General features: G+C 49.8%; 1 protein-coding gene across 1 annotated transcript in view; it reads left to right on the top strand.

Annotated features, from left to right (window-relative positions):
- The window catches only part of LOC144127985 (arginine kinase-like), a 61360-nt gene extending 36215 nt beyond the window's left edge, over nt 1-25145 (top strand). The window contains exons 7-10 of the mRNA XM_077661019.1: nt 6368-6594; nt 8646-8972; nt 9658-9862; nt 23306-25145. Coding sequence (XP_077517145.1) covers nt 6368-6594; nt 8646-8972; nt 9658-9862; nt 23306-23448 — 902 coding nt within the window. The 3' untranslated portion in view covers nt 23449-25145. The remainder of the gene's footprint in view (nt 1-6367; nt 6595-8645; nt 8973-9657; nt 9863-23305) is intronic.
- Nucleotides 25146-26227: the final 1082 nt, after the last annotated feature.

Genomic DNA, 26227 nt, shown 5'->3' on the forward strand with positions numbered 1-26227 from the left:
CGCACGAAGACCGGGATCGAACACGTCCTCCGGGAGCTAGGAGGCGCTGCTCGCCACCGAGGCACGCACACACATGCTCGCGGTATTCGGTTGCGCGCCAAAAGCGGACAGGCGCTTTTATACATCGCTCGCGCCAGAGGCCGAGCCCTGCGCAGTGGCACCGCTGTAGCGCGCGCAGCTATTTCGAGGATTTCTGCCGGCGGTGGCTTCACCAAAATAGGCGCCACTCCGACCACCCGGCACCGACTCCGAGACGGAACCCCGGAAGATCCGCAGGGGCATTTCCTGTCCAAACTTTACACTTCCGGCACGCTTACGTCTTTATTCGGTTTACTTTACTCCCTCCTCTTTTCTTTCTTGTTATTTTCCTTGCATAGTTGTTTGCTTTTTTTTTCCCCGCGGAGCTCAGAGTTGTACCGAGAAGCCGTCCCCGCCAGATGCGCTGCCTCGTTCTAGGAGTTCTCTCGGGGCCAGTGAGGCGAAAATGCACTTTCTTTGTTTTCACCTTTTTTTTTTTTTTGCAGTACGCTGCAAGTGAGCAGCCCTAAACCTGAAATATCCGCCGGCGTCAAAACTTACAATGCACACGCTTCAACTTCAGAGCCAGCAGCCAAACGCGATGAGCTTTCACCGAGGCGCTGGATAAGAGCGTCCGCATTCGTTCTCAATGCGCCGCATTGCACGCACTGCTTCCTCTATCTTCAACTAATCTGGACCGTTGAAGGTCAGCGTTCTCATACTCGAGCAAATTAGGGCGACGCGACGAGACAAATGCCGGTCATTCAGCAAAGACTGCACGAATGCCAGAGATTCTGCCTCTTGTGCTGCCCCCTGAACGAGAAAGCAGGAGCAGCGCCAGGGGAAATAATAAGCGAAACTCACTAGAAAACATTTGTTGCAAAATTTTCGGAGGTTCTCAACATCGGTTTTATTTGTAACAGCCTCCCATAAGCGTTCGCTGTTATCGACTACATTACAGGATAAAGAAAATAGAAAAAATCCTGAATGGCCTTGTTTCTGCACGAGGACGATTTCTTTTGCGTTTTTTTTTATCTCCCGTCCTGTCCATTGTCTCCTGTGTGTTCGTCTTTGGCGCTGTAGAATTTAACCCTCTTCAGATGAATTTTGACCCTCCCAGTTTTTCTTCTCTGTGTTTCAGTAATCGCCATCTTTCATGGCATTAGCGATGTATTCGCAGCATCGGTGCAAGTAAGAACACAAGGCCTGTCACCGGCTTCCTGGTGAGGGAGGAGAGCAATATCTTCCTGCGTACGCAGCTTGTAAAAGATTCACAGGGACGCGTAATTACGTTCTGTGTTGGCAACGCGATAGCGTTGGCAGCTGTTGATGCCCTCACAGGAAGTGACGTCAGTACCAATGTGCTAATGAGTGAATTTTATGACCGACGACATTTTTTCCCCGATCAGGCCTCTAACGCAATCGCTTTAAAAGAGGTATGAAAGAATGCCTAGCAACGGCTACTGCAAGATCGGCCGTGCATTTCGATCGCATTGCAACGTACCACCACTTCGGGTGTGCACACCTGCAGCTTACTGTCCGCCTGGCGGGACAAAAGGAAGGCCTCAGAGAGGATATTTATTTTTCTACTTCAGATACCTATATTTGCAGTCTCTTCGTGTTTTCGCCCTTGCCTTAAGCTAGACGGGAATAAAGTTGACGCGGAAAGAGGTTCAGGGAAGCGGCAACCGAGGTGGAATTTTTTTCACTTTGCCGCTGAATGAGAATCAATGCGGTAGCGGTCTTCGTGCCTCCCGGCAGAGCCGTACATTTTGCCAGGGTGCTCTCGGGTCAGCCCGTACATTCTTGGCGATATTTAAACGCGAAATTAATCTTCACATCACTGGTCCGTGTGCTGTCGTGCACCGGGCATCCTCGACCGCGGGTTCCAGGCGTCCGCTAAAGTTGTGCGCTTCATGCACAGCGCCAATGGCGAGGCCGCCCCTGGAAGTCGCGTAATTTCGTCCCAGTCGATTAGTCCCCCGCATAGCCTGGCATGCACATCCTGCATAAGTGAGTGACTGCTTGGCAGGAGATGAGCGTCCTCCGCCGGTCTGCGCTGAAATGGTGAAAATTTAGTCAGAAGGAATAATGTAAGTTTCCTTTAATGGTCTCGGAGGACGTTTTCTACCCTTGGGTAATGTTTTTACACACACACTGCGTAGAAACGCCGCATCTCGAAAGGACTTCTGCCGGGCTTGCTATTCGCATGAATTTATGCGCTCTCGAGCACACAAGGCCGAAATCGACCCACCGGTTTAGGCACGGTCAAAGCGTCACAACCCAGTAACATTCTGCACCGCGCCTTACGCCAGCGGCTCGCCCTAACTTGTATGCACCCGTCAGTTCTCGAAAGCAACGCGAAACAACCCAGCACACAAACGCACCCCATCCATTCAGCGCGCACACTGCAGTCGAGTTTCAAGCGTGGGTTTTCTGCCCGCACTAGATATTGCGCAAGGTAAGCCGTCTGCTATGAATTGCTCAATCGTATAGGGCGCTGAACCGCTGTGCTACGCTGGGCAGCGTCTCACTAGTCTTGTAATGAGGTCGCAACCTCGTCGGATTTCAAAATATGCTCTTCTTTCTTATCCCTTAGGTTTCCAAGAAAAGAAGCGCTTTTCTACTACTCTCGCGCTGTCTATTCAGCGGCTGAAGCGGGGCTCATAAAATTCTGAGAACGTTGAACCTGCGGGGTATACTCTCGAAAGCATATGGATTCCCTTCCTGTTGGAGCCTATTCGAGCTTGAGAACCAGCCGTTTATTTCCAAGCTGCAGACGTCCTTCGAAAATCGGCGCTTAAAGAGGAGCAGAAAGCTTTTGCGCCCATTTGTTTAGGACTTAATTGAAGCGTTAATGGTTTCGGTTTGATCTTCGTTCGGGACATAAGAATTATTCTCACGTGGGAGAGGCACAGAGAGCATGTCACGCTTGAAATTTCCACCTATCAGCTCTCTTCACAAAGCGGCACACTTTTTCTTTCTAGTTTTCATAACCGCTCGGTGGGGAAGGCGGCCTGGATGCGGACTGCAATGCCCACGAAATGTACACCTCTGCTAATGGGCATTGATTAGCCGCCAGTGCACCACTACGAAGCAGCGCACAGTACGATACCCCGCTGTATATCAGGCGTTTCAGTGAAGGGCGCTAATATATAAAAACAGGCTTTCGAGGTACGAAGGCGGCTTCTGCGGCACACTAATACCTTCGTTGGCGGACAGCAGAAAATAGTGAATAATGTGAATTATTTAGCCGGCTAAGTAATATCTGATAACTAACTTTTTAACTAATACAGAAAGACGCCTGGTTGCAATTAGATACTTGTAGCCAGTCGTTAGTAGCAGTTATATCAGTTGTTATAATTTCGAAAACGTGATTACCTTAGGCGCTGCGGCTCGAGAAAATTTGGGTATTTCTACTGGTTAAGTGCACCGAATTAGTTATTTTGCTTGTCGCTTTTCGAAAGCTCATGTACTTTGCACAATGTAGCCAAAATCTGTTGGGCCACAGTGCCAAGGGTAAACGTGTTTCCGAAATTCTAAAAAGTCATACTGCTATTACTAACGGCTGGCTATAGACATCTCTAATTGCAACTAGTTGCCCAACTGTGATGATTGTAAAGTTAATTATCAGAAATTAGTTAACCGGCCATCTAGTTAACTTTTTCATCTGTTTTTTCGTGTATAGCGACGCTGGTATTATTCTTCCGCGGTAGCCGTCCTCGACACCTCAAAAAGCCTATTTTTAACAGTTAGTGGCGGGCTTCCCTGAACTACCATGTAGAGGTGTTAGGTCATTACTGAACTGCCTTCTTTCCCGTCTTATTTGTCGCGCTTAATTTCGACACAACTTACCAGTACTCCTGGCTATCGGCTTCGCACAAGACAGACCTACTAGCAAATCTTGAAGCCAGTTCTTCACAAAAAAAAAATCGACATGCGTTGTAGTTATGTTCATGCTGCTAGAGGATGCTTCCAGTTTATGGTAACGCAGACTTCAACACTGGTTGTCACTCGCACGCACGAGGCCTGTCACGAGCTTTAAAGACGCGTGTTAAGAAAGAGGTGGTGCTGCATCGCTCGAAACGAAAGTCCGCGCTTCCTCGCGGTGTCCATTGCGATGCAGACGATCATTTCAGGCTCTGTCCGGCCACCATGAACTCCTTCACCTCACGATGATAGCATTGAGGAAAAGTACATCGTAAAAGTCGGCGTGCGCGGCTGTGTACTTTTTCTGTCCCAAGAGAATCAGAATGCCGTAGTGGTTGCGACTGCGCGGCTGAGTGCCGTACAAGGATACGCCCGACACTGTACCGCCACAGGGACAGCAAAGGGCTCCTTTTTCTGTGGAGGCGCGTGACACGCGAATTGAGACCACGCTGTCCACACTGACACACGCCAGCCTCGCCTTTGACATGCGACCTGCGCGGCCGGTTCGATTTCTGTCCCATATCGGTGGAGACCGCTTTCTGCACGCCAGCCTCCGCTCGATGAGGCACTTCCAAACGACCAGCCTCGCACAAACTTGGCCTGACCTTGGCGCCCAGTTCGATCCTGCCGGCTCGCAAGTGTCGAATGCTTCGTACGTAGAGAAGCAGTCGCTGCTACGGACTGCCCACGGTTCAGTCGGCTCGGCGTCGGTGTTTCAAGGACCGTTAGGCATGGCGCGCGTTTTGCCCATGCCCACAAAAGCAGACATGACCTCGAGGAGGCCGCCGCCGCTCACTCTGCGGGGCACCGCTGGTGAAGTGTGGTGGACTGCAGTGCACACGAAGCCCTCTGTCTGCAAAATCCCACGCTTCTCTCTGTCGAGCTGATACACAGAGAGTCGGATGAGTTGGTTGAAGGCCCCCGGCTCTGCAAACAGATTAGAGTTCTGCAAATGTCAAGCACTTATTACAGCGATTATATTATGCGCGTGTGGACAACAAAGGAAATGCAGTTTAAGGTCATTTGAATGTTGTAACTTCAAAGAAGACAAGAAGCTATTATAAAAATTAACCGCATCAAAAACAAAAAGCAGTGCAACTAACAAATAATTAACATGATATGGCAACGGAATGCACTATAAGAAAAGCAGTGAACCAAATTTTTTATTTTGAAAGCGTCCAATGCACGGGAACACGTTACTGCAAGAACACGAACAATACAACGTACACGAAAACCAAAATTGAAAGAAGCAATAAGCTAGGCCGAAAATTATCGCATAGTATATATAACATCCACTGAACCCTGACATCTGTTCGAATGAACTCCTTGCTTCCTCACTCGCAGACAGCAAAGCGAAATTACCACGATCGCTTCTGCTCATCTGCACACGGTTCACATAAGGCAGGCTGTCAGTAACGGCTGTCGTTGCGAGCGTGTGCATCCCAATTCTTATAGAGCATTGCCAAAATTTTATTTAATAATGCCAAAATTCACTTTCCCGCACAACATGTTCTGATCGGTTATAACTGCTGTATTGTCACTTTCGGACCACAATACTACATGATACAATACAATGCAATGCAATGCAATATAAGCTGCGTGCACTCTTGAAATTCCCCATCAAGTCGTGAATGTTTTCACGCGCTCTGAAATCCGGATGGCCGGACGTCTTTGTTAGAAAAACGTGTTGTACTTCTAGGATGCGCACTTGACAACCTTGATTTAGTTTTTTTTTAATACTCCTGCTTGCTACAGCTGTTCACTCTTCAGCGCATGAGAGTATTCTCCCACTACTCCAGTGTTAAGGGAGCCGGAGCCAGGCCCTGACAGCTGCAGCCTCGAAGGATGAGATGTGAGGCTGCGCTAGTTAAAGTGCACCCGTAATAGAAAATATCGCTTTGTGACAGGGAAAGGGCGCTCGCCATAACGCGGCTCTGCCATCGTCGCGTAGTGCCTGATCAGCGTATATACCCACTGCACGGATTTCACAACGGTGGTCTAGTACTGTGAGAGAGCAGACGGCAACGCATGGAGGCAAAAATCGTCGTTATATGCGGCCAATATTCCAACACTAAGGCTAGGAATACTGCATGTGTGAGGTACGCGCGGTAGGCACTCGAAAATGGTATATTGGATACAAGCCTTTACCCTGGACTGCACTTAAATGTCAGCACACTGACTGCTGTTGAGTGATGAATATGGAGGCAGATGGGGTCGACATTATGTGTGTCAGCCATTTATTGCCTTTATGTCTGCCTTTAAGGCAAATATTGTTTTGTTGAATAAATACAACATTACTTTCACTTCGACCTGACTGCGTACGATTGACTGATTGATTGATTGGTTGGTTGATTGATTGTGTACAATTGATTGATTGATTGATTGATTGATTGATTGATTGATTGATTGATTGATGCAGGCGTGGAGAACCTCGACAGCGGCGTTGGTCTGTATGCGCCGGATGCCGAGGCGTACACCCTGTTCGCCGACCTGTTCAACCCGGTGATCGAGGACTACCACGGGGGCTTCAAGTCTACCGACAAGCACCCGCCCACCGATTTCGGGGACATGAACACACTCGTCGACCTCGACCCACAGAACAAGTTTGTCGTCTCCACCAGAGTGCGCTGCGGACGCTCCCTCCAGGTGAGCAGGCGCCCTGACGTCGGCCCCTGCGATAGCGTTCGCAGAGAAAGTCACGCAGCGACAATCTTGAAAAGCCGACAGCGGCAGACGGTTGCCACGTTCTTCCTACTAAAGATATGGGCCACTCTGCGATCAAGTACGGGCTATATATGCACTGCAATTCGTTACCGCCAGCCCACTTTCTCTTTCACAGATCGGGTCTTCCGTGGCAGTATACTCGACCTAGATTTACATTCTTACATTGCACTTCCCACACGCCAACAAATACCGGAAAAGTGTCTTTCGAACGCCCAGAGTGTTAAACACTAGTTTCCTTCATGCCCCTCTCCAAGCCTACCATCGCATTTCACCTGTACGGATCCTCAATCATCCAGTCCGGTTCATCACCTCATTTTCTTAGCGAGGCAATAACACCAGCCGGTCGGGAGTTCCTGAAGTATTAACCCGAATGTCTCATTCGTCTTACATGTGCAGAATAGTTTAAGGCTCAACAACGCTACATTTACGCGAAGAATCAGCGTACATATCCGCCCCTGCGTTGTTAAACAGGGCTGATGATGATGTACAATTTTAATGGCTCAAGTACAGCTGCGGCCAAACGAGCCACGCAACAAGATATTTTTCTTCACACAAGGTGTGCTCAAGTACCAATTTCCGAGGTATTTAACACCAGAGGGGACTAGCCCGAGGCCAAGGGAAAGCTTGTGCCCTTTGGATTGGGTACACCACGACACCGGGGATCGAACCATGCATCTCCCGCATGCGAGGCGGATGCTGTAAAACTCGACGTAGAGGAATGATGGCGGTCACTTGGCTATTGCGTGCGTCATATATTTCGTGAGCTACAGCCTCATCATTGCTTTGGTGTACCATTAAAGTTTACGTCCTGAACAAAACCTCTTGCTAAATCCGTCCCACGCGCTCGAAGGAACACGCACCACGGTCAGAACTGCTCTTTCCCCAATTAATTAGCAGCCTAAGATGGCTTAATCCTAGCCTCGGCGTGGCGCATTTCCTTCCGGTGCGAGTGTGTCGATAAGAGCCACGTAGCAGAGACTGCTGTTCGCCTTCAACGCCGGACATTGACTCTTTATGACAAACAGCTTTAAGAAGTCCGCAACTTATATGCCGTTCGAATACTGCAGCTTAATAAATACCTTCGAACATGTAAAAGCCTCGCACAACATGCGCACAATTAATACTGGTGCCAGAATCAATTTAGCCGCGCACGAAGATCACAGCGGCGTAAGATAAGCCTTTGCTTTTCTTTCTAATTGATGTTAACTTTTTGTGTCCTTCCTACACTCCTTTTGCACAGGCGAGTAATTACTGCAAGCAAGGAGAGTTCATTATTCTTTCAATTTGCGAAAACTGCTGCCCTTAAAGGAGATCGCACGATGTTGGATTCGTGGTTTAGAGCGGTCGACACTGAATGCATGGAAGTTTGTTTCTTTGCACAAACGTGGAAGCTATCTTAAAAATGGCGGCATGGCCGTGGCATTTACACTAGGCAAGAAGGCTGCAGCGGTCAGGTGGTCACTGCAGTAATTGCAGCTTTTCGTACAAAAGCATGTAGGGGTTTGCAGAAATGGAAACCTGTTCGATACACATTGCAGAGCTTCGGCTTGGCTCGCAAGCATTACCGCTGCCGTACGTTGTCACATCGAGGCTTAGACAGAAGCCGAAAGAATGCCACGACACCTTGTGATGCTCTGTTTAAAATATAGCAATAGTAATGGTACAATGCATGACAATGCGATCTCAATTCTGAGAGATTGTATCAGCAATTCTAACATTCTGCTTTAGTACCAACCATTCCACGAGATGTCGCAAGAAGCGCTCTGGCTCAGGCCATGTCCGGCTGCGACGTGATTGCGGTGACACTGCTTTGTGTACTGCAGGGTAAAGCTAATGACACTCTTATTAGGGTCTTCAGCATAGTAGTGCCATGAACCGTAGGAACTGCACCCAAAATCGGAGACCCGTGCAAACACGGCGATGTCTTTTCCGTACACTGGACGTCATATGCCTCGTGTTTCTGACCCTTACAGGGCTACCCGTTCAACCCGTGCTTGACCGAGGCCCAGTACAAGGAGATGGAGGAGAAGGTCAGCTCCGCGCTCAAGGCCATGAGCGGAGAGCTGAAGGGCACCTACTACCCTCTCACGGGCATGGACAAGAAGACGCAGCAGCAGCTCATCGACGACCATTTCCTGTTCAAGGAGGGCGACCGCTTCCTGCAGGCGGCCAATGCATGCCGCTACTGGCCCACTGGTCGGGGCATCTACCACAACGACAACAAGACCTTCCTGGTGTGGTGCAACGAGGAGGACCACCTGCGCATCATCTCCATGCAGCAGGGCGGCGACCTCAAGCAGGTGAGTGTCCGCCCTGCGACCTGCGAGTCTATCCTTAAGACATAACCAAAACCTTTGTAAATATGTAGAGAGCTGCACGCAAGCAGTTCGTTGCCTTCTTTCACCCACGCCCCTTATATTCTGCATTGGATCATTTCTTGCGATTGAATACTATCGCCATTTGGCACCACTCAGTGGCGGCCTGTGTGCAACTCGATGCATCCTCGCCTTCTGTGATAATTACACGAAGACGGTTGTAACTCTTACTGTTCAGAAATTCCCGGTTTATGGATGTTCGCACACAGGTTCTGTGCATTGTACAAAAGGCATTTACTGCTTCAAACTGCTTTCGAAAATTTCATGTACCGCTGCATAGCAAGAAAACACCTCCAGTCCATCTCCTGGCTTGTGTGAGCTTACTGTAAGCTAGAACATACCCTAAACGCGCAATAAAGAAACGCAACATCCTTCGTAAGCGCATTTAAGGGGGAATAGTGACAAGTGGTGCAAAGAATATCTGACCTAATTGCTTGTCCAGATTCACTACACATAGCTGATGACAAAATGATTCGCAAGCAAGGCGTGGATTTAAAGCGCCGCTTGGTGACCTAGCTGCTACCGCAGTGGCAATGCGGCGGCAAAGACAGGAGGGGAAAGACGACCCAACGGCGCTAGTTCTCACGTGAGCGCACCGTCGTGTGTGCAGGTGTTTAGCCGCATGGTGAACGGCGTGAAGGAGATCGAGAAGAAGCTGCCTTTCTCGCGGGACGACAGGCTGGGCTTCCTGACCTTCTGCCCCACCAACCTGGGCACCACCATCCGAGCCAGCGTGCACATCAAGCTGCCCAAGCTGGCCGCCGACAAGGCCAAGCTGGACGAAATCGCCGCCAAGTACAACTTACAAGTGCGAGGTGGGTGCACACTGCTGCAGTCCATCAGCAGAATCTGGAGGAGGGAGTACTATAGTGTTCGTCTTAGTGCAGGATAATGTGTTAGGGCATCAGGACAAATAGCAATGTTCATTTTTCGTCACAGCGATAGGGCGTGTTATCTGCCTACACTGTAAACATTCAGTGGAATGATTCGATCTCAATGATATTTTAGCAAACGTCGTTCAGATCTGGAGACATATGCAGATCAGATGGCTTACGTGATTTATAGGGTTTGGCAATACCTCATAGTCAGATAACACCGGCCGTTTCCACCAAGGCATTTTTGCGGGGTCAATTCTTTTGGTGGCATTTTTTTCCGAAGCCATTTTTTTTTCCTACACACGGGCGGCTTCGTTCGTTCAGGCGGACACGTACTGAAACTAAAATCTTAGCGTACATTGCGAAATTTCTGTGTGCCATGCCCTAGAGCTAGTGTGCACATGCTGCAACCATAACCGCCTTCAAAAACATGGCTGAGGAACTAGTTCGCCACTGGCGCACCCAGCAGTTTCTACAGCTTGAGGGCTGTTGCGAGCGGCTGTGTGAGGCGATCAACTGAGCATGGAACTGCGTTTGGTGGAAATCGACATTAGAAGACGAGAAGGCTTAAAGGGCGACTCTGGAGGCTTTTTTACACATTCAGTTCATAATCACATTACATTCGTTAGAATGTCCTCTGTGCGGCAGAAAAAAGTTCTTGGAAATAGCGAGACGTATTTTAAAACAGAAACCAAGACGCCTAAACTGCGCTTCTACAAGACTATGACATCACGGATACTGTCACAAAGCCTATCGTGAGCGCGCTGATTGCCTAAACAAGATTGAAATTTTGTCCGTCATAAGAATGTCACTAAACCATGCCCCGATAGAGGCCACGAAATGGAAAACTTTAAAATTTATTTGCGCTGCAACAAAACTCCACCCGGCTGCGAAAAACAGCACGAAAGATCAGAATGAAGCGGAGAACGTACTGTGAAAGTGAGTAAAATCATAGAGGTAGAAAAAAAAGGCGGTATTCTGGTCTCAGGACTGTCATCGGTGAATAATGCTCATCTTCCGTATTAATAACGGAGAGCGGGCAAAGCACTAAACCAATTTGCCAATCACCGCTCTTATTTTTCTTTGAAGCATATAAGGAAACAAATACTTTAGGATCATTCGTGGCCTTCAAGGCATCAAGTTGAACAAGTACAAAAACACAAGAAGAAGTAGAACACAGGAAATCTGAATGATACCTAACAGTTGAAAATGTAGCATTTTGCCCCAACCTGCGCGGGACAAGACGAGAGGTTAACGGGGGAAACTCAGCATCCTCTGAGAGCTAAAAAAATTACTTGTTAGCAGCAAAGACACACGAAAATGGGTCCTTTAGCATCAGCACAGCCTTCGTAAGCGCACTGTCCGCAAGACAACTGCTGGATTCAGAGACCCGCGCCCTGTTGTTCCCCGATGCAATGAACACACATTTTCCTTGTATGTCACCTGTTGCAGCCGCGCACGACCACCACCCCAACGCTTCCCAACGGAGCGATACGCATGTATTCAGGCGCTTGACGTGCGGTCGAAGTAGCCGCTAGCAATATGGCGACGCTCTCGCATCCCTTATTGGGTGGGTCTATAGGCTCTATTCACTCCCAGATTTGATGGACGGCATCAGGCTCCTGCATGACAACCTTGTAGCCTGGAAGGAGCCATATTGTTGCGAGGGTCGAAACTCAAAGTGAGGGGTGCAGGTCTTCGAGCAGAATCAACCACACCGCGAACTCCTCCTTATAGACATCGGCAGGGGCTTTAAGTTTTGTGCTGTGGACTAGCGTGCTCATCAGAATACATGAACTGAAGCTAGACGGCACACCTTTCACCCTCCGCTGGGCCTAGAAGCATGGATCAAATCTAATTTTCCCTACAACCGGATTAACCCGCCCGCTGGGCAGGGGCCGCCGCCGCACTCATTATCGTCGTCGCACTCTCGCCGCTCCTGTAGCCTTGACGCGTCACCCCCCCCCCCAACTTCGCTACATCCCTCTCTGCAGACAAAAACCCCGACCTACACGACCACCATATCTAGAACTGAGGCACCAACTGCTGCCGCTGTAGGAATAGTGAAACTGCATAGCACGTTCCTGTGCATCAGTCCCGAAGGCGCCCCCTATGAGCGAATTGCGTCAAACACAGTGCCGCTGAAATGACGCAATGGAAGCAACAAATTTTTGCGGTTGCAACAACTACTATATAATTTTCCAGAGCTAAGATGTCACGAACATGTGGAGAGTGAGCCGCCAATCATTTTTACACTAGCCCAACTCGCCACCGAGACGCAACTTCACATTACCGCAGGTGCCGTACTGCACGCAATGCGCAACGTGTGCACGCTTGCCGCATTTTCGTATCAGCCCAACTCGTTTTGCCAAAACCGCCCATCACAAACGCACGTCGATCTCGATTGCGTTGCCTCTTATCACCAGCGGCCGACCGCGCTGAGGCCCGCGGCACGCGCTACAAAGGCGCCTTTTGGTGCCGCCGGTGAAGCGTCGGCGCCGACGAGCTGTAACGGATAGAGTAACGGAACACCGGGACGCGCGTGTGCCTCCCCAGGCACCCGCGGAGAGCACACAGACAGCGAAGGCGGCGTCTACGACATATCCAACAAACGGCGCCTGGGCCTCACCGAGTTCAAGGCCGTCAAGGAGATGCAAGACGGCGTGATAGAGCTCATAAAGCTCGAGAAGGCGGCGGTCGAAAAGGAGGAGGCTGAGAAAGCAGCCGCCGCCGCAGCGGCTGCTCCTCCTCCGCCGCCGCCGCCCGAAGCTCCCGCACCGCCACCGCCACCGGCGCCGGACGCTGCGGCAGCTCCGCCGCCACCTCCTCCGGAAGGGGCCCCACCGCCGGCGCCGCCTCCAGAAGGGGCTCCACCACCACCACCGCCTCCAGAGGGGGCTCCTCCGGCTCCTCCAGCCGAGGGCGCCCCACCGCCGCCGCCGCCGCCAGAGGCACCTCCCGCCTAGAAGACGGCTAGCAGCGCTGCGGAGCGCGATGAATCGTGCTGCACTTGAATATTGTCCTGGTGACGCGAGTCGCGGAGCCGGTTGCGGGAGAAACGCACGGTGGGCGCGACATCAAATGAAACGGCTGCTGGAGATATAAACCTAAAGTATAATTAAAAGCTTTTCGCGTGCGCAGCGGTAAAATTCGCGAAATGTTTGACACGTGGTTTTGCGTGTTTAATTGATAAAGTTGGGTTCACTGCTCAAAGCCATGCATGCAAGAGAGAATGACGTGTATTCCAGATGACGTTTGTACTACAGACGTCAAGGTTCTATTTTTTTAGCAGGTTGGCCGCACCTGAAACATTGCAAGCCACCCCGAGTGGGCCTCAACGAGCAGTCAAGAAAAACTGGGCTTGGAGCGTAATGCGGGCACGTAATGCGAAGACAAATAACAGATTGTCGTTAAAGGTAACTGACTGGATTCCAAGAGAAAGCAAGCGTAGCAGGGGATGGCAGAAAGTTAGGTGGGCGGATGAGATGTTTACACCCAATGCGTACATAGATAAGGGAGCACAGCAGAAAAAGCTGTCGTAATGCAAACTTGACAAAGCCGCAGGCCTCCAAACAAGGGATAAGGTGGCCACGGCTGGCAGAGGACAGGGTCAACCGGAAATATACGAAAGATGTATTTGTACCGCAGTGGGCTGCAGTGCATGGGCGTAATCAAGCTGGTAAGATGTGCAGTCTAGTGCGCCGTCACAAGTTACCCTGGTTACTTCCTTCCTACTTCCTCCTGTGCCGCTTATGGAGATGGTATTTAGGCTTGATGAACGCGAAAGTAGTTTCCTATAATAACACCTAGATGTCCATGCAAGTAGGCTCGCATTATTGGCAACATGCATTCATTCCTTGATTGACCCCAAGTCGTATGTATTCGGCTGCCTCACTTCGAGCTGACGTCTTCAGAACCGGCTGCTTATCGTACGGTACTGCATAAATCCACATCCGTTGCTTGCCGACTCCAGCACGCAATCGTAGTGTACAGATCTTCAGTTGCCATTTCGCACGGCTATTAAAAATCTGTGCCCTGGCCCGTGCAATAACACTTGTGGAGGTAACGGTGTCCATGAAACAGTTAAAGTTCAGAAGACTGTCTGGGAATTGCCAATCACAGAGTACGAACATTCTGCCAACATAAGCTTCTATGCTCGATTGAAAAAGAAAAAAATTGGCAGCGGTTTAGCTTTGGTTAAACTGAGTAGTCGCGATAGTGTCACGTGGCTGCGCCAAGCAGAGCATTAAGTTACGCTATGTAGTTATACTTGGTAAAGCTTTTATTGGTATTGTATTGGTAAAGCGAGGCGCGCCGCCGCGCCTCCATTTATATTCGAGTTTGACGTCAATGATCGCGTGGTTAGAGCAAGTGTTCAGCCGCGCAGAGCCCCGCGCAAACCGGCTCGGCAGCAGAAACCGCCGCGCCTCCTCATATACGGCCTGCCGTAACGTCAGACCAGAGCCCCCGCAGCTCTCTCGAAGGTCATGTTGCACGCACGGCGATTCCCGGCTTAACTAGCACAGTGAACCTTTCGCTTCAAAAACGATAGTCGCGGTAGGCAGCACCTATCTGTATGCCAAGTACCAAAGCGCGAAATGTTCCGATCACCTTTAGAGACTGGAGTCTGCGCTGGTGTTTTCGCCTCGCCTACGACTCCGCCGTCGTTCTGCTTAATGGCACGCGCTGTGGAGCCATGACGCTCCGACAGAGCGCGCCACAGGCTCTTCACGCCGCATCCTCTCTGCACGTCACCGGCGGCATGTACCCCGATGTTTCCACTGCGGCTCCTATCGGCTTCGGATTCTGCTCTGCACGAAGGCGAGACCATGACTGGTTCGGCGCTCTCATTCCCGGTCTTGGGCACTTGTTCAACGGCCGCATTTCTTATCGCTGGCGGCCGCCGGACGCCGAGCTAGGCAAAACAGGCTCGAGTTTTCCGCCGACGACCAATGGACAGTCTTCTCTCCCCACACGCGTTACACAAGGCAGTGGCGAAGAGACTATTGCAGGCACCTGGCATCGACCAATGGGCAACGTCTTACCCTCCTCTCCTTGCTTTAAAATAGGGCGGAGTGCATGTATGTGGAAGGCATAGATTCTCTCTTTACAGACACCGGTATGGTATGGTATGGTATGGTATGGTATGGTATGGTATGGTATGGTATGGTATGGTAGTTCAAACGCCCCAAAGCTGCACAATGGCCAGCGAAACGTTGCTGTGTAGAGTGCTCAGTCTCGTGTCGTTAGAATCGGGCCCGTAACATCGAAAGAAGGATTTGCATTTTAATTCGGCATTGAAAGTATAACACAATCTGATCCGACATCTCGCGGTGAAACGATGTGATCTTAGTCTGCCACCCCGTGACCACTCCTCTGTAGTTTTCGTCATACCTCATTACGCTCTCTAGCGCACCCTTGAGTGCACGATTGCGTTAACGCTTCCTTCGCATCTCAGATAAGGCGCCACAGTTTTAGGCATTTCTAAGACATTTCTTGATTGATTCGCTCAACAACGGTCCGCTATGACTGGCATCGATGAAGCGTACGTCGCTGTGCCGTTACACACTGGGTGTGGAAACTTGAATAGACGTTCCACTGCTCGAAATGTGTAATTATTGGTTGGCCGCTGTGACTATATCAGCTTCTAATGACTTTTTCAGGGGTGTAATTGCCTTGCTGATAATGAATTCCAGCATCGGGATACGTAAAAGGGTGCATCCGCCGTTCCAAGAGGATGCTCCGTGCACCACGGACTGTACTTGGTTAAGGTAGCTGTATGCACTACGATGAGGCGGTATCCAGGAAGAGGTTAGTAAAACAGGTTTATAACCCGTGCTCACGTCTAGTGGCGTAGGTATTGCATCGGCACATCCCGGGCCTCCTGAGCTTCTTAAACGGCTAATTTGTCTCCAAAACATCTCATAATGCAACCTCACTGGCGACGCACATACCGAGGGAAATGATAATACGTTTTCGCACAGGTAATTTTGGTTAAGGGGATGAAAAAAATGAAGAACGTATTTCTATCGTGTGGTTTAAACAGCGGCTTTGGATCAGAAGAATCGGAATGAAACCTGAAAGGCAATGCGCCTTCAGAGGTAAATGATAATTTGCATGCTGTTAATGCTTCGTTAAAAAACTAGAAAAAGTAAAAATCGGTCAGTAGATCGAACTCGGATGCGAATCTCTTACGCGTTCGGCAACGCAGCGCTAATCCACTGAGCCACATGCAGTAACAGAGGAAATAGTGGCTTTTACTTAGGCTTTGACCTGCTTTCACATGTATTCTTGCATTTCCGCGCATGCGCAGAACCGAAGACCTCGTGCCGGCGAATGGCGCCACAAGTTGTGTCGTGCATATAGCCAAACCCACTGTTTGCGCACGCCGTAGTGCACAAAGCATTATTTGTTGGAGCAGTGGGTACTAAGCTTTGCGGCGAAGAAAAATTTGGCCCTTAATATTCCGTTGTGGGTCCCCGTGACGTGCTCTGACATCGCCCACCACACGGGAGTGTTTTGCAGCAGAGGGAAGTGCCCCATCGGGTGTTACATCGAGCACTCAACTCCTAAAAACAGTGCAGTCGAAAAATAAAATCTTTTCAGGAATAGAATGTCAGCCGCTGCGGACGTCGGTAATTTCGACAACAAGCGACTTGGCTAAATTCTGTCAGCAAGCTCTTCTGATTCGAGCAAATGCCGAGCTTGTAACTATACGGATAAGGCGATGCAGTATCAGCTTTTGAAACGTAAAACCGCTCAGCAAGAGGAAATCTGGCGCTTTATTCGACACAAATAACTGCGGCACCCAATCAGAACCGTCCGCACTATTGTACCGAGGCATGCACTTTCTTGTGCTTCGTCGGCTTACGGCCATGCAGTCGGCAATGACTGCAATTTTGCTCGTATCAAGTGAGACGCAAAATGAACTGCGTGTGGCGGTATACAACAGCGCAGATGGTTCGAAATGGACGCTGTGGGCATAGCAACACGTCACCAGCGACACTGCGTTAGCAGTGAACTTCCAGCGCACTTTGCGCATTGTTTCGGTTAAGTTTTGCAAAATGCGCCAGTTTCCACAATCCTCACGGTGCGAAGTTTCAGAGAATTATATTTTCTTTGCTTTTAGAAGTATACGCGGCTGCTAACACGCCATTGGACCCTAACCACCACACAGTGCTCAAGCTTAATTAGCAAACGCATTTATAGGTAGATAATTCATCATCATTGTCAGCCTTACTACACCCACTGTAGGGCAAATGCCTCTGCTATCTCTCTCGAATTAATTATAATTATAGTTATTGATTTCTAAATTTACTGACGTCCGCCGCAACTGGCCGTTCCTTATGACATTTTTTGTCATTTCGACCATCCTATTCTAAAGAAGTTTTGAAGGTGTTCGCTAGAACCTCGGGTAAAATAGTTTATCTTGCCAGCACTCACATATCGGGCAGAAACTTGGACGCTATCGAAAAGGATTGAAAATAGGTTTAGGACAGCGCAAGGAGCTGTGGAGAGGAAAACAATAAGTGCAACGGTGACAGCGAGCAGCGTAGAACAGAAAGCGAACAGGGCTTAATGACACCCTGGCTGGCATTAAGAAGAGGAAATGAGCATCACCAGCACATGTAATGAGAAGGACAGATAACCGATTACCCCTTAGGGAATGGAAATGATTCCGAGAGAAGGCAAGCGTAGCACGGGACGGTAGGTGGATGAGATTAATGGCGAATTCTAGTCTGCGATCCGTACCACGCGTTCTTGCTCCACGAACCGCAAAGTGTGCTTCAATGGGCGGTTTGGATTCAAATGCTGAGTGCCTATTGGCCCAGATATACTTTTTGCTATTCTGCGGATTCATGGCTCCGCTCGGTATCGCCGACTGTAATACGCCATAACAAATATGTGATGGCTTTTGCACGATGGCCGCAGTATGGGACTAGGACTAACTGGAGATCAATAACAGAGGTCCAAGTCCCGCTGTAGACATATCCGGGCTGATGATGATGATGTGCACGTGTGAAACTTGGAAGGCAGCATACTTGAGCAAAAAAGAGGGTGTGGGGACCAGGGCACAGAGTTGCCATTTTTTTCGCCTAGGGGACGGGCTTTGAAGTCATAGAGGCGGTTGGCTTGACCAGGTCTGTCTCCTTGTAAATACGTAGTTGATTTAGGGGCCCAGGGTAGGTAGCGAACCTAACGGCAAACATACACCTCCATGATGCTTGTTCAAGGCGCTTGAGAGGAGACAGCGCCTTCAAGGATAGGATGTATAGCTTGAAGTTATATGAGAAAGTATGCAGTGTCCGTGGGGTAAGTACCCGTGTGTAGCGGCGCCACCGCCATCTTTGGCGCTGCGCCGCCTTGCTCGCTGCACGCGCTGGCGCCGACAGCTGGGAACCACGCGCCGAGAATAAAGCAGCCGACGCCTGGTACTCGGCCTGTTCTCGTCTGCGTCGCGCCCCGTTTAGCCTGTAGGGGCCCCAGTCTCCGTCTCTCTCTACATGTGTGTTCATCGGACATCTGGATGCCTCAGATTCATAGTGGCCGCTCGACCTCCATTTCTGGTAACTGCTGCGAGCGTACAGAGCATGCAGTACGTGCGAAGGAATGGTGGAGCACAAAGCCTGGGCTGGCTCAAACTTCTTCCGGGCTCTTATTGGTTGCAGTGAGTGTACCGTCATAAAAGCGCCTGTAGCAGTTCAGAATTCATGCCTAGATCACCTATCACTTTGGTTTATCGAAGCTCCTTTACATCATTCAAGCACGGCTGGAGTCAATTTATTTTCTCTGCCAGACCACAGAAAACTGATCACCCATTTGAGTATGATCAAAATTTGTACTACGGCGTGACCGAAGCGTGGCCTTGTGGTAGAGCATCCGCCTCGCATTCGGGAGGTACTGGGTTCGATCCCCAGTGCCGCCGGGTACCCACCGGCTTTTAATGGGTACTAGATTTCCCCCGGCCTGGTGCACGGCTCTTCTGGGTGAGATGCTTGGGAAAAGGGTCTTGACCACAGTTGCTCCGACGGATCAGCGATGAGTTCCGCCGTCAACAACGTTAAATCCGCCTCGTGCGGTAGAAGCCCATTTTTGGAGTAGAGCAGCGATGGCGTAGAGGTAGAACATCCGCCTCGCGTGCAAGAGGACCGGGGCTCAAATCCTGGTGCCGCGCAATTCTCCACCGGGGCTAAAAAAAAAAATCCGCGTGTCGATGGAATTGCATAACCAGGCTTGGAGTGCGGCCTGATCTCGGTGACCAGAACCGACAACGCACTCTCACCAGAGCAGGATTTGGCCACCCTGGTGTAGTACTTGGCCACAACCTTCTATGATCAAACCAATTAACCCTAGGCCCTCAGTCCCCAGCGGCTGCAGAGCAACTGACCACGGCGGCGGTCAGACCTGTGACGCAGCGAAGGGTGCTAAAAATCACTAGCTCCGGACAGGCCGCCATTGGAATCTGAACCTGGCAACGTTTAACGCTAGAACTTTAGCCAGTGAGGCTAGCCTAGCAGTGCTGTTTGAGGAACTAGCGGGATGTGATAGGGCTTAGCGAAGTTATGAGGACAGGTGAGGCGTATACAGTACTACAGGACGGACACATACTGTGCTATCGCGGGTTAGAGGGTAGACGAGAACTAGGTGTGGGATTCCTCATTAATAAGGATATAGCTGGCAACGTAGAGGAGTTCTACAGTATTACCGAGAGGGTAGCAGCTATAGTAATTAGGCTGAATAGGAGGTACAAGCTGAAAGTGGTGCAGGCCTACGCGCCGACATCCAGCCATGGTGACCAAACCCTTGAAAGTTTCTATGAAGACATGGGATCGGCAATGAATAAAGTAAAATCACAGTACACTGTACTGATGGGCGACTTCAATGCGAAGGTGGGCAAGAAGCAGGCTGACGACCACGCGGTAGGTGACTATGGGATAGGCTCTAGAAATAGCAGGGGAGAGTTATTAGCCGAATTCGCGGATAGAGATAATTTACGGATCATGAATACCTTCTTCCGCAAACGAGGAAAAAGGAAGTGGACCTGGAAGAGCCCCAATGGTGAGATTAAAAATGCGCTAAACCTCATACTTCATACTATGCGCTAAACCTGGCATCATTCAGGATGTGGCCGTCCTCGGAAAGGTGCGTTGTAGAGACCACAGAATGGTAAGGTCTAAAATTAGCTTAGACTTGAAGAGGGATCGGAAGAAGCTACTGAAGAAGAAGACCATTAACGAGTTAGCCGTAATAGGGAAAGCACAAGAGTTTAGGATAGCGCTGCAAAACAGATATTCGGCTTTAACTGAGGAAGATGATCTTGATGTTCATTCAATGCACGATAATCTGACATCAATAATTACGGAGTGCGCAGTAGAAGTAGGCGGTAGGACAGTTCGAAAGGATACCGGGAAGCTATCTCAGGTGACGAAAGATCTGATTAAGAAGCGCCAAAACATGAGGTCATCTAACGCTACCGATAGAATAGAACTAACGGAGCTATCAAAGTTAATAAATAAGCGCAAGGTAGCCGACATAAGGAAGTTTAATATGGAGAAAATCGAGCATGCTATAAAGAACGGAGGTAGCCTAAAAACAGTGAAGAGGAAACTAGGCATAGGTAAAAACCAGATGTATGCATTAAGAGACAAGCAGGGCAATGTCATTAGCAATATGGATAAGATAGTAAACGTAGCCGAAGAGTTCTACACAGACCTGTACAGTAGCCAATGTAATCAGAGCGCTAATGAGAAAGACAGCAGTGCACAGCAATGTGTCATCCCGCCAGTAACGAAAGATGAAGTTAAGAAAGCCTTAGAAGCAATGAAAAGGGGAAAAGCAGCTGGGGAGGATCAGGTAACAGCAGATCTGTTGAAGGATGGAGGGGACATCGTGCTAGAAAAACTAGCCACCCTGTATACGCAATGCCTTATGACCTCGACTGTACCAGAAGCTTGGAAGAATGCAAACATCTTAATTCATAAGAAGGGAGACACCAAGGACTTGAAAAATTACCGGCCGATCAGCTTACTATCCGTTGCCTACAAAGTATTTACTAAGGTAATCGCTAATAGAGTGAGGGCAACGTTAGACTTTAACCAACCAAATGACCAGGCTGGCTTTCGTAAAGGATATTCCTCAATAGATCATATTCACACTATCAATCAGGTGATAGAGAAATGCGCAGAATATAATCACCTCTATATATAGCTTTCATTGATTTCGAGAAAGCATTCGACTCAGTGGAAACCTCAGCAGTCATACAGGCATTGCGTAATCAGGGGGTAGAAGAGCCTTATGTCAAAATACTGGAAGATATATATAGCAACTACACAGCTACTATAGTCCTCCATAAAGTCAGCAATAAAATTCCAATAAGGAAGGGCGTCAGGCAAGGAGACACGATCTCGCCAATGCTGTTCACCGCATGTCTACAGGAGGTATTTCGAGGCCTGAATTGTGAACAGTTGGGAATAAGAATAAATTAAGAATACCTAAAAAATCTGCAATTAGCTGATGACATTGCCTTGCTGAGTCACTCAGGAGGTGAATGAACTGCAAATCATGATCAATGAGTTAGACAGGCAGAGCAGATCGATGGGTCTAAAAATTAACATGCAGAAAACCAAGGTAATGTTCAACAGCCTAGCAAGGGAACACCAGTTCACAATCGGCAGCGAGAGCCTAGAAATTGTGACGGAATACGTCTACTTAGGGCAGGTAGTGACAGCTGATCCGGATCATGAAAGGGAGATAACTAGAAGGATAAGAATGGGGTGGAGCGCATATGGCAAATTCTCGCAGATCATGAGTGGCAGTTTACCAATTTCCCTCAAGAGGAAAGTGTACAACAGCATAATCTTACCGGTACTCACCTACGGGGCAGAAACGTGGAGGCTAACGAAAAGAGTTCAGCTTAAGTTAAGGACAACGCAGCGAGCCATGGAAAGAAAAATGATAGGTGTAACGTTAGGAGATCGGAAGCGGGCAGAGTGAGTGAGGGAACAAACAAGGGTTAATGACATCCTAGTCGAAATCAAGAGAAAGAAATGGGCTTGGGCAGGGCATGTAATGCGAAGGCAAGATAACCGCTGGTCCTTAAGGGTAACCGGAGTGGATTCCAAGAGAAAGTAAGTGGAGCAGGGGGCGGCAGAAGGTTAGGTGGGCGGATGAGATTAAGAAGTTTGCAGGCAAAGGGTGGATGCAGCTGGCAAAGGATAGGGTTAATTGGAGAGACATGGGAGAGGCCTTTGCCCTGCAGTGGGTGTAGTAGGGCTGATGATGATGATGACTGGGAGAGTCGGTATAGCTCTGCTTAATGGAGGCAAGCCAAAAGGAAGGTACAGCAGAGAAACAAGACGAACAGGACACGCTGGTTCCTTTCTACAGTACCGCAACCTACAAAGATGCGTTCACAGGCGTTTGATAAGGAATGGGTGTACAGTCGGGACGCTCATATCTTCCAGATATGTAACAACAGTGTACGGATCGAGGACAGTTCTGCATGACGTGCTGTCATCCCCTCCTTAAAAACAAGCAGTTATTAGCGTGATGTTCGCACACTCACATCGAAAGAGTACATCGGTGGTTACAAAGTTGACCAAAATGTCCACAGCTGGATGACCCCGTGAGCAGAGCCGTGTTCAACTCGAAAACGACTCGCACTACGAATTCTATTCACCGTGCGTCTATGTTCTTTTCCTGGAACGTAAACTTCCTGAATAAATAGTACAAGTTTTTACACCCGCACCGGTATCTTGCCTCACGTCCCTGCTTTTCGCTGAGCTATATGACTGGCGAGGCAGGGACGGTCGTCGCAGACGGGCCTTGGCCATCCCTGCCTGAGCTACACACACCAGTAGTGACCAAGCAGGTATTGCGCATCCAGAGTCCTGAGCCTATCGCTAATCAAGCACAAGGCCCACCTCCGGTCCAAGACCGGGACCGGCAAGTGTCTTGCCCATTGCTCCCGAAGCACTCCACACTCTCAGTGATAGAACAGTCACCACGCAACCAGCGTGCTGAGCCTACTGCTGGTCGGGTAGTAGGTCAGGAACCGGCCCAAGTCGCAGACGAGCAAGTGATTGCAATGCTGGTGCGCAGGCTACTGCTGCGGCGGCCTGTGACTTTCAGTGCACTTGTCATTGTTTGTCGTGCTAAATACAGACCACATTGCTCTACTTCGTATTCTTTTACGCTCCCCTCATCTCTCCCCCAGTGCAGGGTAGCAAACCGGAACATTCTTCCGGCTAAGCTCTCTGCCTTTCCTCTACCACTTTTCTCTCTCCCAAATTTTCTTCGCTCTTCTGTCTCAAGAGGCAAACTCGTCATTGAAAGACACGCAGTACTGGTCTTAATCTTTTTTTCGATTTCTTTTATCTGCAGGCACCCGTGGCGAGCACACGGAGAGCGAGGGCGGCGTCTACGACATCTCCAACAAGCGGCGCATGGGCCTCACCGAGTACCAGGCCGTCAGGGAGATGCAGGACGGCATCCAGGAGCTCATCAAGCTCGAGGAGGCAGCCTAGAGAGGGCGCCACAGACTGCTACACTCACCACCACCAACACGATCCCCTCCTCTTCACAGCCCCTACACCACCCTGCGGCCCGCGCCGCTGGTCGCTCGGGAACAGCGGCGCGAATCGTGCGGGAACAGAGCAGCGAGGCGGCGCGCCCGTCCGCGGATGGGGGCGGATTGCAGTCAGCCTTCATTTGTGCCAGATGACGCGAGAGGTGAGGTGCAGAGCGGCGAAGGCTTTAGCTGGCCGATTCGAGGTTTCAGACTCTGCGGCAAAAGCGAGGTTTTTTTGACGAAGGTGGAGTACAAGGGTAAGCAGGTGGGAGCAGGCTACGAACTGGCTTTTACTTCCAGACACGTGTATACCTCAGGGGAAGAGCGCGGCCTCCCTGATAAGTGTTCAAAGTCACTGCTAATGAGTGACGCAAGTTAACAACGAAGCTCGAAGCTTGGTCACTGGGGCAAAACCACAGCTTCGGCTCAACGATGAACCCTTGAGGACAATTCGAAGTGATACGTTGACTCTGTGTTTGTGGTTCCTTCTCGGGGCTTAAGTCCCTTTAAGGCTGTTCTTACAGCCTGGGAGTCCCGCTGGTGCGACTACGGTTTTTATTTCCGGCAACCACTTCATTTTTAATATGTGGCCAGTGCTAGATTTTTGTGTGTTATCAGACAGACTAGGTTTGAGCTGGATCAAGGCCGACCCTAGAATGAAAGAATGGAACCGTAGACTGGGTGACGAGTTTCCCCGCTCGGGACACGGCCGATTTAAGCACGAACGTTGCCGATATAACTGGCGCACAGATCTTCCTCAAGATTCACGTCGCGCATTAAAGGAATCCATTCGCCTTCCCTCAATCTAACGCAACGAATTAATCTGTCAATCTGAAACCCAGTGCACAGGCCAGCATGCCAAGGTCACAAGCGTCAGTGTCGTGTTTCTTCCCTCTCCATTCTGACACGAGTTTTCGTTACAGCCTGGGAATCGACAATTCATACGCATTAAATGAAGGTTGACCGCGTTTACACTCCCGCCGACCGCTGCGGACCCACCTACACCCTCTGTATAATCCCGCAAGCGACATCCCCCAGACACCCAGTAGCGCGCACCCCACATCCCACGGGACGCCCCAGGAACCAAGCGACGGAGCAAAGGCCAAAGTTCCACAGAGGACCAGAGGAGAGAATGCACAGCAGGCTGACTCCTTTTGTATGAAGCACCGCCGCTTCGCAATAGGCCAGAAAAAACACGCTGCAGCCTCCGGTATTTTTCTGACTTCGAAGGAAACGGGGAGTGCAGGACCGCAGTGCAAACGGGACGTGAATGGCTAAGAAGGAACTCGCAGATCCTTCCCTGGTGCTGCTATTTTTGAGAAAGGCCGCGTTCGTGAGTGTGCCCCAACGCCGTCTATGATTTTCTCCCCCGCTTTGCTCGTAGACAGCCGTAGCAGCCTCCGGGCAGAGCTGTAGCCGCAGTCGTCGTTCGTTTGTTTCCGCCCTCGTAAAGGACTCGCTAGCCTCGACCGTAGACAGCTTAGGACTGCTCAAGGAAAGGAAAAATACGCAGTGCTGCGCGACTCCCGGCTCCCCAGTTACGGGCTCAGCTTGTGGTTGGCGCACTCCAAGCCGCTATTTTTCTCGGCGGCACGCCACGCGGTTGGTTCGCCTCCGACAAGCGGTATCAATAAAAATAATAAATGCAACGAACACTGCTCTCTGTCTTCATTGTGCATATACTGTGGAGCCTGCTACATCGAGTGGCACGGGCGGGAACCTTTAATACGATAGCATGTAGCCTGTAGTCTCAGAAAAAAAATTCCCGCTTATCCATAACAAAATTACCTGATTGGCCAATGCCATGACGACGTCATCATGGTCACGTGACCAAAATTAACCAATCAGACAGCACCGCCCATCTCGACACCTGCCCACCGTGGCAGGTGTCGAGCTGCCCACCGTGGCGCTGCGCAAGAGCCTAACGGGAGCTCGGGAAGAGCAACGTGGATCTCACAAACCTCACCGGTGGCTGCGTTTGAAATAACCACCTGCCGGCAGGGGAACCACTGCGCCCCCCCCCCACGATCTATGAATGCCGTTGGCAGGGTCATGAGGTCATCAACACCACGTGACCACAAGGGGACCAATCACAGGATAATAATAATAATAATTGGTTTAGGGGGAAAGGAAATGGCGCAGTATCTGTCTCATATATCGTTGGACACCTGAACCGCGCCGTATGGGAAGGGATAAAGAAGGGCGAATTTGAAAATCTGAGGACCATACCGTATATAGGCAACGGACCCGGTTCCAACCGTAGTTTTGGTGGGAAAATCACAACTATAATGACACTCATTATAGACACCATAGCAGGAGACCTATATGCTTTAAAATTTTCTTTAAGAATATGGTTAAGAAGGACCCCAAGTTTTTTTTTCTGTCCCGCCGAACCCTATCTCGTTCATTACATTCACATCCTTCTGAACGCCGCGTAGGGATTACACAAGCGGAAGGCGAACATACACCTGGTTCAGTGAAAGTAAATAACAAAAAGTAAAAGTAAATAATAGAAGGAAGATGTAATTAAAACGGATTTAATAAATTACAATGTTTTACTTGTCTGTGTCATGCAAAAAATGAAAAACAAAATGTTCCCTGATTGTCCACAAGAAACAGCGAAACAAAAACTTGGTGGAAAACCAAATAGCAGTAACGAGCAACGACACAGATAAAATGTATTGCGTTTGAATTTCGCAGTAACTAAAGACCCTCAAAAGATGGCTGACCACAGA

Source organism: Amblyomma americanum, chromosome 4, assembly GCF_052857255.1.
Source record: "Amblyomma americanum isolate KBUSLIRL-KWMA chromosome 4, ASM5285725v1, whole genome shotgun sequence".
Classification (NCBI taxonomy): Eukaryota; Metazoa; Arthropoda; class Arachnida; order Ixodida; family Ixodidae; genus Amblyomma; species Amblyomma americanum.